At 42.1% G+C, this 17030-nt stretch overlaps 2 protein-coding genes across 3 annotated transcripts in view; one reads left to right on the top strand and one right to left on the bottom strand.

Moving 5' to 3' along the window:
* The window catches only part of GPC6 (glypican 6), an 826581-nt gene that overhangs the window by 31631 nt on the left and 777920 nt on the right, over nucleotides 1–17030 (bottom strand). The window contains exon 7 of one of the 2 annotated variants that reach the window (XM_082218698.1): nucleotides 14469–14498. The exons of the other annotated variant lie outside the window; for it this stretch is intronic. Coding sequence (XP_082074824.1) covers nucleotides 14469–14498 — 30 coding nt within the window. The remainder of the gene's footprint in view (nucleotides 1–14468; nucleotides 14499–17030) is intronic. 2 annotated transcript variants of the gene reach the window in all.
* DCT (dopachrome tautomerase) overlaps nucleotides 1–17030 on the top strand; it is a 103238-nt gene that overhangs the window by 73283 nt on the left and 12925 nt on the right. The gene's annotated exons all lie outside the window — the stretch shown is intronic.

The raw sequence follows: 17030 nt of genomic DNA, 5'->3' as shown, positions 1-17030 counted from the left end.
AAAAGACCCTGGCCCCGAGCACACAGTCATATTGTATAAAGGTGCAAAGCCCTTCTTTCGCACCCTGTGAAACATAAATGTACAGAGTTTTTAAAAAAACTGGGCAACGGCCACCCACCCACAACTCCTGAGCCTCCCGCAATCAGTCAAAACAAAGGGGGAATGGGGCAGGAGATCTGTACCACTGGATATCCCTGATTCCCCTTTGGCAGTGGTGGCGGCAGTGGCAGTCAGAAGCCCAGAGCCAGCCTGGTAGCGCAGTTGGCTCTGGCTGGCTTTAGAAGCTGCTCGCTGCCATGGCGCCCGCCATTTTTCCTCGCCAGAAGTCCCCATATGATGTGTTGTGCACATCATGTTGGCTATTTGCAGTTTAGTAGCGCTGCAGAGAGCTTGCTGGGGAGACCATGCATAACAAGGAACTCAAAAATAACTTTAACAAGGTTTTAATAACAAAACAAAAACTCCTTTTACACTAAAGATAACAAAAACAACAAACATGACCCAACCACCAACTGATCGCCCAGGGTAATGAGAGAGCTAGGTGCTGCTCCTTATATATTATACCCAATTGCTGACACAGCTTGATTAGCACAACTCAGCAGCACCTGCTATGTTTCACAGCTGTAAGACTGCCCTTGCCCTGGCCCTTAAAGGAATACACAACTTGTGAAACAATAATGAACCTTCACATTTTAAAGTGACCATTCAACACATCATATGGGGATTTCCGGCAAGGAAAAATGGCGGGTGCCATGGCAGCGAGCAGCTCCTGAAGCCAGCCAGAGCCAATTGCACTACCATTACCAGCTGAGGCTGCTGCTGCCACATTTCCCGGGGACAGATTTGCAAATCTGGGGACATTCCAGGGACGGAATTTGTTCAGGGACATATTTGCAAATCCGGGGACTGTCCCTGGGAACCGGGGACATCTGGTAACCCTAGTTTAGGGATGTCAGATTTGAAGGCAGGTTGGGGAGCAGGCTGGTGATGGGGGTGCTATGCTACAGAAGGGTTTTGGTGTCACAGCTGCCCGGCCATGTCGCTCTGCTACTTCATGCGCCTTCCCCTTTTGCTCAGAACAGACCTGCTTTCCTGCTCCAAGCCCAATATGAGGTTTACTTCCTTACTGAATGTGAATTCTACGAAATAAAGTTGCCGTTATGCAGACACGAGCCTTTCACCTTGCCTGTTCCCTACCCATCCAGCCAACGAGGGGTGGGAAAATTAGCCCAAACTCCTTTCTCCTTCACAAACCACAACCCTGCAATAAACAGAATATTGTAGCTGAAAACAAGTGCTGGTTCCTGAACGGGAATCGTTGGTGATTCCAAATGATGATGTATGAAAGAGAGGCAGGGAGATTTGATTTTCTCAGACTAGGCTGACCCTATAAAACTGAGCGGAGCAGAAAAATTGGTTTTACTAAGCAAACATGACATGGAAGTCATAAAAGGAGCAACGCTTACAATATGAAACATCAGAATGCCTCATTGCTATAAATATATTGTCTAAAGCAGAATGACATTTAAATGACAGCAATAAATGCATTTTCTTCATTATCCTTTATATGCTTGCTTTCCTGCCAATTTTATATATGCCAATGGAATCCCAGGGCCTAGAAATTTCGGTGCCACAACTGCCCTAGGTGAAATGCAATTTACTAGCATAAAATGTGCTGACTCTTTCAGAAAATGTTAAATATCTGGGGGTTTTTTTGATTAAAAAAACTTCCAAAAGCGAAGTTTCTGTCCACCATGGCTACAGACAATCTAGCCAAAGCTGAAATCAGTGAGTGAGATGCACATCCTAAACTGTCCCATTTTAATCAAGGGAATTTGAAAGGGGGAGTGTAGCTCTGGCTGTTTTCTATCCCCTTAAGATACAGATAGTATGTTCCGTCTGCTACAGACTGAAACAGAAAACAGAGGTGGGTTTAAGGGGATGGATGTCATACAAATCTGCTCCGAAAATAGCACAAGGCAAGGACTACTCTTTTGCCTTGTCACTTGACTCTAATTAAAACACCACATCCTTATTCCTTAAGCAAGTGACTTTGCATAAATTGTTGCACAGGATATACTAACCAGATTTTAATATTATGGATATTTAAGGCTTAAGTCAGACATCATCTATCTTAAACGGGTGGCTTTCACATAGACTGTTGCCAAATACACTGACATAAAACGGCAATCTGCATACAGGAAATATTACCTATCCATCTTTAATGTTTTATTTATAGAGAGGCGCCAGCTTTCACTCAAGTGAGAGCCTTTGCATTTGGCTTTTTGCAGTTTTCAAACAAAAGCTGCTAGCTCTTACTCAAGTGAGAAATTTTGCATTTGACTTTCTGAAGTTTTTGACCAAAGGCACTTAGGAATGCAGTCTTGTCATCAGTTTTGCACAGTCAAATCTACTGATTCAAATAGGCCTTGTACAGGCGTATCTGTGCACCAGATTCAGCCCAGGAGCATTCATGTGTGTTGTGCAAAAATCACAGTTCCCAGTACTTCAGTTAACGCCAGAGTTAGTTGAACATCTGACCCCAAGGCTCCTCTTTTTGCAATCAGTGCCATAAGCTCCAAGCTGGGACATAACCACATGCATATACATTTCTGTACAATGACAAATCATGCTTCTTCATTCTCAGAATCATATGGAAGACATCACAAGTGGGGAAGATGACTCTGATCTGAACCAGGTTGGCTTTTCTCAGTATACATCAAAATGGGTCTAGTTCTCAGTGATGGCTGCAAACAGAGAATCAGGGTTCAGGGAAGCAATGCAAAAAGTCTACGGATATCTGAGCATGTATAAAACGTCTCTCCCAGTACTGAGATCCTGCTATCACCTCCTGTAAAACATATGTGTGGGTTTAAGAAGGACAATGAGCAGCCACACCTTTTCACTACTTTCTGCTAGCAATACGGAAGCAGGTGCCACAATGGAAAATACAGTTACAGTGGTGCCTCGGGTTACAAACACCTCAGGTTACAGACTCCGCTAACCCGGAAGTAGTACCTCGGGTTAAGAACTTTGCTTCAGGATGAGAACAGAAATCGCACAGCGGCAGCACAGCAGCAGTGGGAGGCCCCATTAGCTAAAGTGGTACCTCAGGTTAAGAACAGTTTCAGGTTAAGAACGGACCTCCGGAACGAATTAAGTTCATAACCAGAGGTACCACTGCATTTCTCTAGGCAGCTGGAAGCAGCAGACAGTCACTGCCCACACCACCAGGGCTGGGCCATTTCAAAATCAACTGGTTCACTGAATCAATTGCCCAGTAAGCAACCATGGCAGGACCATCTGATCTGGAGGTAATGGTCTCCCATGATGTCACTGCCACAATAGGAATGAAAAGAAACTGGCACATTCCAGTTAGGCCCCAGAAGGCCAAGGTCTCATCTCAAGTAAATATCTCCTGGCTACGTCTGCTTCTAGGAGGTTTGGTCCATACCATAGTTCTCAGGGACCACCAAGGCCTGCTTGACTGATCATTATAGGAACTTTGTGCCATTCACAATCCCTGAGTTTGCTCATTGCCCCTTCCCTTCCTGCTTTTTCTTTTTGTGAGTCGTCTTGTTAAACTGTAAGCTTGAGGGCAAAGTCTGTGCTATTTTCATTAATTCGGCCACTCTGAAAGCTTTTCTGGCCAAGCGATGGGGTGCAATGTCTTTGAAGGACTGAATGAATGATTGACAGAGAACACTGCTTTGCTAAGCCCAGGTGAGGACTCAGCTTAGAGAGGACAGACAGGCGGCTGAGTGGCTATACCAGCTTCTGCTGCTCTTCCTCCTCCTCCTCCTGCCACTTGTTCACCCCTTTCTGCCACTAACAGTGCTCTTCTTCCTTGTGTTACATGGCGGTTTTTCCCTTGTGTTACATGGGAAGGAGAGAGGAAAGGATAGGAGTAAGTTTCATTCCACCCAGGTGTAGTGGGTGAAAGCCAGTGTGATGTGAGGATGTGAGGGGAAGAGACCACCACAAAAACCCACAGCTGGCTTTGCAAGTGGGAAGAGAAAGGTGTGGTGAGAACAAGGCAATAGCATCTCTATTCAATGCTAGACATCTTCCAATGGCTGGGGAAGGACTCTGGACTCAGCTAAAGAAAAGGGTAAAGGGACCCCTGACCATTAGGTCCAGTCGTGGCAGACTCTGGGGTTTCGGTGCTCATCTCGCTTTATTGGCTGAGGGAGCCGGCGTACAGCTTCTGGGTCATGTGGCCAGCATGACTAAGCCGCTTCTGGCGAACCAGAGCAGCACACAGAAATGCCATTTACCTTCCTGCCAGAGTGGTACCTATTTATCTACTTGCACTTTGACGTGCTTTCGAACTACTAGGTTGGCAGGAGCAGGGACCGAGCAACGGGAGCTCACCCCGTCATGGGGATTTGAACCACCGACCTTCTGATCGGCAAGTCTTAGGCTCTGTGGTTTAACCCACAGTGCCACCCGCATCGCTCTCTGGACTCAGCTACACAGCTGCAAGTAAAACGTTTTTGAACGTGTTGTAAAGTGCATTATATTTTTTTTATAATAATTTTTATTACATTTTTCCAAATTACAGAAAGAACAGAAGGAAAAGCAGAATAGAAGAAAAAAAGAAAAAAGAACAGAAAATCACATCCATTTCAACAGCTTATTTCAAATTTCCATTGGACTTCCCCACATCTCCCGCATAATGCATTCTTGATAATAAAGTCATCAGCAAATTATACCCTTATTTCATGTGTTTCTTTATATTTTCAGTTGCAATTTAAGTTTAAATCTCTTATTCTCCATTTACTCTAAAAATATAACATGATATCATTTTTACCCATTTAAACTTTGATTCTTTCACAAATGTTAGCAATTTCATAGATAATTAAATTTCATTGCTGGGGCTAACGTTCCAAATCATACGACGTCTTATGTTTCATACAGCTTATAATACTTTTGCAAATAGTCTTTAAATTTTTTCCAGTCCTCCTCCATTGCCTCTTCTCCCAGGTCTCGGATTCTTGCAGTCATCTCGGCCAGTTCCATGTAGTTCATCAGTTGCGTCTGCCACTCCTCCAGTGTGGGCAAATCTTGGGTCTTCCAATGCTTGGCGATAAGAATTCTTGCTGCAGTTGTAGCATACATAAAAAAAGTTCTATCCTTTTTTAACACCTTCTGGCCGACAATGCCCAGAAGGAAGGCCTCTGGTTTCTTGGGAAAGGTGTACTTAAACACCTTTTTTAACTCGTTATAGATCATTTCCCAAAAGGCCTTCAATCTTGGACAAGTCCACCAGAGGTGAAAGAATGTCCCTTCAGCCTCCTTGCATTTCCAACATTTATTATCAGACAAATGGTATATCTTAGCGAGCTTGACTGGGGTCATGTACCACCTGTATACCATTTTCATAATGTTTTCTTTCAAGGCATTACATGCCGTAAACTTCATACCGGTGGTCCATAACCTTTCCCAGTCCTCAGACATAATATTGTAACCAATGTCTTGAGCCCATTTTATCATGGCTGATTTAACTGTCTCATCCTGAGTGTTCCATTTAAGCAGCAAGTTGTACATTCTCGATATTACCTTGGTCTTTGGTTCTAACAACTCTGTCTCAAGTTTCGATTTTTCCACCTGGAATCCTATTTTTTTATCTAGCTTAAAAACCTCATTAATTTGGGCATAATGTAGCCAATTTTGCACCTTATCCTTTAATTTTTCAAAGCTCTGCAACCTCCAATTACCTCCAATGTTTTCTATTATTTCCCAATATTTCGGCCAATATGCCTCCATATTGGATGTTTTCCGAGCTTTGGCCTCTATTGGTGAAATCCACCTCGGGGTTTTACTTTCCAATAAGTCTTTGTATTTTTTCCAGACCATAAATAATGCTTTTCTGACAATATGGTTTTTAAACATTCCATGTGTTTTCCCCTTGTCATACCACAAATACGCATGCCAACCTAACGAATTATTAAAGCCTTCCAGATCTAGGACATCAGTGTTTTCCAATAAAATCCAATCTTTCATCCAGCAGAAGGCCGCAGCTTCATAGTATAACCTTAAGTCTGGCAGGGCAAACCCCCCTCTCTCCTTTGCATCAGTTAGTATTTTAAACTTTATTCGGGGCTTTTTGCCCTGCCAGACAAATTTAGAAATGTCCTTCTGCCACTTTCCGAAACAATCCACTCTGTCCACAATCTGCAAGGCCTGGAACAAAAACAACATTTTTGGCAAAACGTTCATTTTTATAGCTGCAATTCGGCCTAACAAGGATAGTTTCAATCTTGACCAAATTTCTAGATCTTTTTTAACTTCTGACCAACATTTTTCATAATTATCTTTAAATAAATTCAAATTCTTGGAGGACAGATTGACCCCCAGGTATTTCACTTTTTTAACAATATTTAGTTCTGTTTCCTTCTGAAACCCCTCTGTTTCAGTAACCGTCAAGTTTTTCCCTAACACCTTAGTTTTTTGTTTGTTCAGCTTAAAACCCGCCACCCGACCAAATTTCTGAATCAATTCCAAAACTCTTTTTGTACTAGGTTCTGGCTCCTGTAATGTTAAAACCAAGTCATCTGCAAATGCTTTCAGTTTATATTGTTTCGCTCCGACCCGTATTCCTTGTACCTGCCGATCCTCCCTTATCATATTCAGCAAAACCTCCAGGACTGAAATAAACAACAGAGGGGATAGGGGGCACCCCTGGCGTGTTCCTTTTTCAATATGAAGTTCTTCTGTCACCACATTGTTCACTATCAACTTAGCTTTCTGTTCTGAATAGATTGCCTCTATTCCATTCTCAAACCCCCTTCCCACTCCCATCCCTTCCAAGTTTTTCTTCATAAATTTCCAAGAAATGTTGTCAAAGGCCTTCTCCGCATCAATAAAAATTAACACTGCTTTGGTGTTAATATTTGTTTGTAAAAGTTCCAGAATATCGATAATGTTCCTGGTATTGTCATACAAATGTCTACCTGGGAGAAAGCCTGCTTGGTCCTTATGGATTACTTCATTTAGTACTTTTTTAAATCTGTTAGCCAAAACATCCGCAAATATTTTGTAATCCACGTTTAGGAGTGAGATGGGGCGGTAGTTCTTGAGTTGAGTCTTTTCAGTTTCCACTTTAGGTATCAGTGTGATGAATGCTTCTTTCCACGTATCTGGTGCCCTCCCTCCCCCCATAATCTGGTTGCAAACCTCCATTAATGGTTGTATCAAATAGTCTTTTAAAATCCTGTAGTACTTGGAGGTGAGTCCATCAGGGCCCGGAGATTTGCCTAGTTGCATATTCTGAATGGCATCCTCGATTTCCTGTTGTGTTATTTTACAGTTCAAGATTGATCTCTTCTCTTGAGATAGTTTTGGTAGGCCGTTATCTTTCAAGAATTGTTCTATCTCAGTTGCTTCCTCGGATTCTTGTGTGTACAGTTTTTTAAAGTATTTCTGGAAACACCTTCTAATTTCTCCCGGTTTCTGAATGTTTTTCCCTTCAACTTCTAAGTTGGTGACATAATTTAATTTTTGTCTCTTTTTCAACTGCCAAGCGAGCAGTTTCCCACATTTGTTCGCAGATTCAAAAGATCTTTGTTTCATTTGTTTGATTTTCCATTCCACTTCTTGGTTAATCAATTTCGCATATTGTGACTGGTGAAATTTGATTTCTCTTAAAGTCTCTTTTGATTTTGGATTCACTCTTAATTTTTTCTCTCCATCACTTATCTTCTCCAATATCTTGTCTTTTTTACTATTCCAAAGTTTTTTCTTGATTGTATTCTGTTGTATCAGAAACCCTCTCATAACAGCTTTGCTTGCGTCCCAGATAATTCTTTTTTCCACCGAGGTATTCAAGTTAATTTCAAAATAATCCTTTAAAGTTTTTTGGGCCTTCTTTACGATCTCTTGATCTCTTAACAGGTTGTCATTCATTTTCCATCTGAAGGAGTCGGCAGTAGTAAATCTCATTTCCATTTTCAAAGCGTTATGGTCGGAGCAAGTCTTTGGGCAGATTTCTATTTTTGTAGTCTTAGGTGCCAGCCCTCTAGTTGCCCAGATTTGGTCGATTCTTGTCCATGACAGGTGGGCCTCAGAAAAGAAAGTTCCTTCTTTACCTAGGGGGTTTCTCGTCCTCCATAAATCAATTAGGTCCATATTGTCAGTTAGTTCAAAGAAAGTTTTTGGTAGTCTTCCATCTTTAGTCAGATTCTGATTCTGTGACTTATCCATCAAAGTAGAGACGACCCCATTCATATCTCCCATCATAATGATGTTGGAATAGTCCAGATAGTCCAGTAGTGTCTCATGCAGCTTCTTATAAAATTCTGATTTCCCCTCATTTGGTGCATAGATTCCTAATATCAAAACTTTTTCTCCTTGGGTCGAAATTTCAATAGCCAGGATTCTTCCTTGTTCATCTTTAAACAAAAATTTTGGTGATAGATTCTCTTTGGCGTAAATCACCACGCCTCTCTTCTTGACTCTATCTGATGAAATAAATTCTTGGCCTAATCTTTTATTCATTAACACCTTCCTGTGTGACCTGGTCACATGAGTTTCTTGCAAGCAAATTATATCCAAATTCTCTTTCTTTAGGATATGGAAGATCCTTTTGCGTTTTTCTGGGGAATTCGCGCCGTTAATGTTCCAACTATACAGCTGCAGAGACATCCTGTGTCAATCTGTTGTTACTCTTGTTGGGTGTCTTCTTTTTTGTCCAAATCCGAGGGTGGTAACTCTTTTCCTGACTCTGGTGGTGGCCAAATAGCTGCTGCTCCTTTCTGCAAGTCTTCTCCGTGGTCGTGTAGGAACTTCTGGCTATCCTCTTTCGTTTTGATTTTTATCTTCTTTCCTTTGTATTTGAATGAGAGGCCTTGTGGGAACTCCCACCTGTAAGGTATTCCGTTACCTCTCAAAAGTCCAGCTAGGTCAGTGTAGTTAGATCTTAGATCCAGTAATTGTTTAGGAATATCCTTGTAAATTTGTGCTCTTCTGTCCTGGATCACAAGTGCTTTATTAAAATGTAGGTCGAGTATCTTGTCTCTCTCCTGCTTAGTCCTTAAAATAATCAAACAGTCTCTAGGTCTGGTAAGTGCATTATAAAAGTGTGACAGTAGAGGACGATGGCGAGCTATGGCAAATTCAATACGTTTTTTTAAAAAAGCATTTTCACAACATTTCTTTTTATGTGTGTGCAGATTCCACTTCACTCTCTCTGGCCATCTTCATGAGTTCAGTACCATTGCTCACCATTTTGGGCTTGCCTGAAAGTTCACGGAGAGAACAAGTCTTGCGGCAAAAGTAAATAAATCCCTTTAGTTTCAGTATCTGACTTTTTCCCCTAAGCACTAGTAACATCCCTAGAAGTCCATAAAGTGTCAAACGTCCATTACGAGCCAAAGAGAAATGTATTAGGGGCTATATGTTTGGCTTGGGAAATCACTTTTCATTTGCTGTAAACCAACTTCCTGTTATGACTTTGTCTGTCAAAGGCAAAATCTTCCGCAGCGCATTTCTGTTATGACTACTCAAGCAGTGCATCTGTTAAAACCAAAAAGCTGAAAATGGTTTGGGAGAACTAGTATCAAGAGGATAGATGAACCGGGGTTTTCCATTTGCAGCTCTGGCCTTCTTTGTCTTGCGATAAATTCAGACTGCAGCAAAGAGATTTAATTTCACTTATCATATTCACCCCGGTTCTCAAGTGACTTCTTCCTGGAATGATTTCGACACACACTACATCAGCGTTGTCAAATGAGATTTACATTCCCAACCGAGTGTGAGTCGCCAGTGTCATTCCCTGCTTTCCCTCTGTCGGAGGGAAGTCGCTGCCTCCAATTTTGCTGATCTAGAATGAGGTTAAATAAAAGCAGAATTCTGAAACATTTGCTATGCTCATACTAAATCAATAATAAGAATTGTGAAGCCGATTCAGACATTAAGAAAAAGAGGTGGTACAGTCCTCTCCGGGGAGGACTTCAGAATGAAGATGGAGTATTGTATGCCCGAGAATTTACTGAATGAAGAGTACCTTAGGGGAGAGCCTTTTCCCTTGTTACCATTTTACAGAAAAGGTCAATTGTCACCATAGCTTTTGTTCTCAAAGGCTCAAGTTTCCTCAGTGTTGGGCAGTCTATTCAGTTGTTTCATGTATTCATTCTTTATAATTACTATTACTGAACTGAAAACCTACCAGAACCGAAGAGAACTAAACTGGGAGTAACAGGTTCCTCTACGGAAGAGATTTAGAGAGGAGTTATTTTACGATCAGCATTTTTTTTCTTTAACCAAAGAAGAAGGCTGCGAGGAAACCTAGCTCCAGAGATTCATGGTTGTTATTACAGTAGAATATTGCTAAAAATCGCCAGCTGAACGACCAGTTTCTTTTGGACAGCGGTTCTTATGAAACATCAGAATTTAAGTAGCGTTGTGGTGAAGTAGTTCAGCACCTTCATATGCTAAACAGCAGCAAAGCATCAGAATTAGCATAATGTGAACGTAGTTGGCTGCTTTTTGGAATAATATTGCAGTTTAAAAAGGTGTGCGTGCATGCATGTCTCTGCAGGATTTCGAAAGCCATTGTTATCTAATTCCTTGTCAACTGAATCTAGTAATAAGCTATGAGTGGGAGAAAAAAAAAACAATCCAGCATCTAATCTAATATTGCTGGGACATCCTTCTCCACTGATATCAAACGGGTAAACTTTCTCTTGCAGGATTCAGCTCGACTTTTAACAGTGCTGTCTGCAGTTGTCAGAATCTTGGGAAATAAGGGTCATGTTCAGCCTTCATCTGTGAGACGTTCTCTTATGGAGGAACTGAGCACCACATGAACCTCTGTGATTGTTTATTTCAGACACTGGACCTGGTGCCACCAAATCTACAATTTGAGATAGTTATCAGGCACAAAGGGAAATGGGTTTCTGAACCCCTTGCCCTCATGCTTCAAACCAGGTGTTGTTGTTTTTAACTTGCTGAGGCCATTTGTAGACCACAGTGGTCCAGGCACTGGTGATTTCAAGACTGGTTTACTGTAATGAACTCTCCATGGGGCTTCCTTGTCAGTTTGCATTTCTTTGTACAGAAAGTATTGATCTGATGTGTAGAGATCTTTCCTATTCTAATTAATTCAAGAGGGGCCTGAAAGCTTCTGGAAGTTTCTCTGTGTGAAAGAAACAAGCAGATGGTTCATGGTGTTTGGGTTATTCCTTCAGAGAAGCTGAGTACAGCTGGTTTAAATGGTTCTCTTATCTCTTTCTGTCAAGGTCACTATAATAATAGGCCAGAAGGAGCCTGGGTTTCACTCACTTTCACTTTCTTTCTCCTTTCCTTCTGGTGTGGTGTTCTGTATGCTTAGTGCTAAGTTTTAGACTTATTATAAGTTATTGCAAGTTTAAGGTAAGACTGTTTGCAACTGGATTTCTTATGGACAGTGCCAATCTTGAATGTATTGGATTTGTGATCATTATGCTCATTTTGCCTTCAGTAGCAGTAAAGCTCTGCTGGATGAAATATTAATTGCATCTGGTCCACTGTTTGGGAATCCTGCAATGTGTTTAAGTTTTAATTCTGCTAACGATACATTGGAATTTACTCTGGATCAATATTGAGTAGAATTCCAATGACATTCCTTTGGCCTTAGTCCAGAAACTGCAGTTAGTGCATAATGCTGCAGTGTGATTTCTGACAAGAGAGTGGCAGCTGTGGCAGAGAGTGTGAGGTGAGGAGAACTGTAGGTGGCTCACCACTTAAGCATATCTGGCACCGTGGTGCAAAGATCCCTTCAGGACCCCACATCCCATTTCCCAGAGTTGTCAACCTTTTCCCAAGCCTCTGTGGGGATTGCTCTCCTCCTGCGGGGGCTTGAGAAGGAAGTTTCATGCCTGCCAGCCATATGGTTGACGGGGCACAGCTGGCAGGCATGCAGGAGGGAAAGGGGAGGCTGCTGGCAAAGCCATGTAGTTCCCCTACTTGCTGGGGTGCCCCCAAGAGGCCAGCGCCCTGGCGCAACGCACCAATAAACCCAATGGGAAAGACAGCTCTGCTCCCAGTCAAAGTAGCCTTCTGACAAAAGTAGATGGTTGCTGGAATTGTAGTAGGCCAATCTTGTTCTTCTGTTTGGGAGGCCAGGATTGAAACCCCACATTTGCCCCCGGCTCATTTGAATGGGCAAACCATGTTCTATCAACATCAGTTTTTCTCTGGAATAGCACAGTGAGATGTTGCAGGAAAGAACATCATTAAGATTAGGGATCACTCTTCACGTTCAAGAAGATGTGCTACACCTCTGATTAAGGATGACCACAGGTGCTCCCTTTTATGAAGAACATTTCTAAAGGAGTTCAACTCCATCATTGTCTCTTACAGAGAAGACAGACAGACAGGCGGAGGTTGCTAAATGGAAACTGTATGCTTTGACTGGGATAAGATCCTCTGTTGTGATCTCAACCACGATATGTTCCATTTTATGCATGAGGAAATGGCACCTGCAGCAGCTTAGCAACCCAGTAGTGTGAAAATATTGGCACGTTTACATCATTGGCTTCTTTTCAACCTGTTATTTTCTGACTTGGAGGTGTGACTGAGACCATGCAAGGTCTTGCCCCTTTAACATATTCTGTTGTCACATCTAAGTATTCCGTATTCACATCTACATATACCCATGAAGAAGAATTGCAGTAGAGGCTGTATCTGTCCCGTGGTGTTAAAGATACTAGACGTCATTTGCATTCATTAAATATGAATTTATTCTACTTTATATTCTGTGAATGCTTGAGAGACAAATTGTATATTTAGAGTATTAATATACTTCCTGACTCAGACATACTGTATGTCTGCAGGTTTAAGCAGCGATGCTAGAGAAAAATCCTCTCTTTTTTTTTGGCTACATTGCAACACACCAGCTAACTGTAAATGAAATCTGGCTGGAGGATTATGGTGGCTGCAGACTGATTAAATGTATTCTATTGAGAAAAGTGTGCTGATGTGCCCCAGGCAGCTGACTCAAATTCATCCCTCCTTCAAACACAATGCACTTCCTCCTGGCTTGCTGATGCAACAGATAGAGAAATGGCCAGCTTAAGTGGATGACATTAAGGAATTCCTCTGTCATAGCTCTTCCCTGACCCACCAAGCAACTGTAAGAAGTTCTGGAGTCTGACATCAACTAAACCAGTTTTTGAAATTAAGCACCCCCATAGTTCCCCCTTGGATTTTCCTGTTATGAAATTTGCTTGACTGCATAAGCCTAACCAGAGGATATGCTATGTTTTCCTGGGTGGCGCCCAGACTATGAGATGGATAGATTCTATTCCACAACCCTTGGTAAAACAGGAAAAGCAATAGTCAGGAAAAGGTAGCGCAGGAGCTGTGAAATCACTTTTCAGAAGTACATGACACATAAATAAATGTATGAATATCTTGCTCTGGCATTCGCTGATTGAGTCCTTATGGAAAGTAAGAAATTGCCTGTATTTCTGACTTCATTCTTACCATGACCTATCCCCCCCCCCGTCCAGCTCAGAAATAAACACTACGAACAGAGAAACGATTGCTACAAACAATAAATTAAATGAGCTTGTGCACTAGGTATGCAAGTCAAAGGTACAAATCCCATTGTGAAATAAGTACTGTGTTGATTCCATTGCTATAGTTTTTTTATGATGCATTAAAAATAACATAAGATATATTTCTATTATTTCCCTCCCTTTTTACAATAAATTAAATGTAGCTTGTGGGAGGGCATGTACCTTTGAAGTTTACTGAATCTTGCATTTCTCCAATTGAACTATCTACCCACTATCCTGAAATACGAAATTTTACTCTGGGTCCTTGCTGAAACTAACTTTTACTTCATGCAGTCCTTTCCAGATCATTTAAAGAGTAGAGTCTGCAACAATTAGAATGGATTGAAGCAAATGCAGAATCATGCAGAGGATGGAGACACCTGAGGGCCAAACGAGATGAGCAATTACACAAACGGCTTTGGAAAAGGAAATTCCATACAGGGAGATTTGCAACCACTGCGGTGGCCAAAGGGTTAAAGCCCCCCTATTCCCCACACCAGAGTCCCGATCAGATTCAGAGGCTCCTTGTCCACACTTTATTTTTTTAAAGCCATTAACACAATTGTTTGAACGGCATTGCATTTAGTTGGGTGCTGGAGAGATGTAAGAACACAGTCTAAAAGGAAATCTGTATGATTGGTGTGTCATTTGAATTTTAAGGCAGAAGAAAAAAACAACACATTATTTCAGTCATTAGAAGTTTGGGAAACACTGACTTAGATGAAAACCACTCTGGGAAATGAGGGGTGATGAAAAGAACCCGAATCACCCGTTCCAAACACTGAGATTTCTGAAAACTGGAAATGAACTCATTTTGCAGGAAAGCCAAGGGAACGTGACACAGATGATACTAGATGGAGTTTGCACAGCAAAATCAGAAACAGGCGAATGGATATGAAAGTCAAGAATAAGAATACCAGAGCTTACACCATGTTGCATTGTCCTCCAGATAGTCCTCTGGGAAGCAAAAGAGAGAGAAAAGAAAAGAAAATAATTCAAGACAAAGTGTTAGGTTATAGAGAGAAGACAGCTGCAAAGAAGATAGTGTATCAGTATTGGCAAACCACTGTGAATGGGACTTATTTAATTATGGCTGACAATATACACATATCCAATTAGCCCCGAACCACCTCTGTATCACATTTAGCTTTTATTTTGTTCTATTTTTAATTGAGTGCATGTTTTAACTTTTCTATAGGGCTAATGCTAAAAACTTCAGAATACAAACTCTCAGGAATGTAATAACAGAATTCATAATTTCTCTCTCCTGCCATTAATCTCTGTGTCCCACCACTCACCCATCCCCGGTTCCTACCAAAGTTATCAAAGTCTCTTCTGCTAAACAGAAAGGGGCACATTTCCACAATAATAATATCAGACACTTCCTGCTTAAGACCTTAATGGAAGTAAAATCGGGGCAGTGAATTAATGTATAAGGAGATGCATGCACTTTTAGAAACTCAGACTGCAGTGAAGATACATCAGGGTTTCTGAACTTTTGTGCACCATAAACACAGGTGACCATTTTGCACTCTCTCTTCTCTTTAAAAGGTGACATTCTGACAAAGACTGATGCTTTGATGATGGCAGGGGTGTCTCTCACTTCATTTTAACCACTCTATGCTGCCTGGTATTGGAGTGTGTTATGATAAATCAATATAAAACAATTTGGCCGTATATTATCAGGGAGGCCTCAAAGGCAGTTTTCTTCCAAAGCCCTTGTGTTTATTTTGGTCCTATTCTGGCTTAGTTGCAATCAATTGTTTTGTTGCTTTGTTCTGCTTCAGGTAACGCTCTGTCTGTCTCTTTCTTTCTCACCAGTTGGAACCAGTTCAGATTGTCCCGTGCTGCTACTCAAAGGTGAAATCACAATCATTAGTGTGACATTTATATTCCATCTTTCTTTCACAATGAAGGGCAAGGTGGCAGACTTAGAATTCTCAAGTGGTCTCCCATACATTTACGGACCCGATTGGGACTTGCTTAGATTCAGCTTTTTGGATTATGCTGCACCCTGGGACCAACTGCATTGAATGTCTAAATATTAATCTGGGGGATTCAGGGTTTGGTCTATTCACTGTGATTTGTGAAGGGTTTGGAAGTGGGCACTACTGGGACTCCATGTTGAATTATTATAACGTGCAATATGTGGGGCTGCCATAGAAAAATGGTTTGAAATCTTCAACCTGTACAGAATCCCAGATGGTTTTTCTTCATGGAGCCAAAGCACATCCATTCTGAGGGAACCATACTTGCTTCCTGTTCAATGTCAAGGTGCTGGTTTTGGCCTTAAAGAGCTTGGGCCCCAAATACCGTATTTTTCGCTCTATAGGACGCACCGGACCATAGGACGCACCAGACCATAGGAGGGGGAGAACAGGGGAAAAATATCCCCCTCTCTGCTCAGCGCCCCTTCAGCGAAGCGGCAGGAGAAATGGAGCCCCTTCCATTTCTCCTCCCGCTTCGCTGAAGGGGCACTGCGCAGAGAGGGAAAACTGTGCAGCGCCTCTCCAGCGAAGTGAAGCCTAGAGAGCAAGAGGGATCGGTGTGCACCGACCCCTCCCGCTCTCCAGGCTTCAGGCAGCTATCCACAAGCCTTCGGAGCGCAGCAAGAACTCCCGCTGCGCTCTGAAGGCTTGCGGATAGCTGCATGAAACCCCCGGAGCGCAGCGGCAGTTCGCAGTGGCAGAACAGGTCCGGGAGCGGCGGCAAGGTTGTGTGCAACCTTGCCTCCGCTCCCAGAGCTTGCGGGACTGGGGCAGGGGAAGCTCGAGACCCCAGCCCCCAGAACAGCCCCTTCTCCTGCCTGGGGAAAAGCCCGCAAGAGCCGCGCGAAGCTTGGGGGCTTTTCCTGCCTGCCTCCCCCCTGCATTCACTCCATAGGACGCACAGACGTTTCCCCTTAGTTTTTAAGAGGGAAAAAGTGCGTCCTATGGAGTGAAAAATACAGTATCTGAAGGAGCACCTCCTCCCATATCAAGCTGGCCGTGCATTAAGATAACCAGAGGAGGCACTTTCCTATGTTCCAGCTATTGGAGAAGTGTGCTATACATATGCAGAAGAGAGCGCTTTCTCCGTGGTAGCATCCCAGCTTTGGAATGCCCTCCTGAGAATGGCAATCCTGGCGCCGACAATCTTTTGGCACCTTTTTATTTGCCTAATTTTAAATTATTATATTTTCAGCTGGTTGACTGGTTTTATTCCTCTCACTTTTATTATATTGATGTTTAACATTGGCTTTGTATTATTATTATTATTATTATTATTATTATTATTATTATTATTATTATTGATATTAAATGTCTACTGCTCCGAAATCCATTTTGGGATGAAGGCTCAGTTTACAAGTCCTATAAATATATAACTAAAATAAATAAATAAAGATGAATAGCGACACATGGCTTTCCCATTCATAAGCTACCCAGGGAGGGTGGGGGGAAGAAATAACCATTAGCTGTAGCATATGGCTAAGTGGGGAGCTTGGTTATT

Source organism: Podarcis vaucheri, assembly GCF_965113315.1.
Source record: "Podarcis vaucheri genome assembly, chromosome: 4".
NCBI lineage: Eukaryota > Metazoa > Chordata > Lepidosauria > Squamata > Lacertidae > Podarcis > Podarcis vaucheri.
This window is presented reverse-complemented; position numbering and strand designations above follow the sequence as displayed.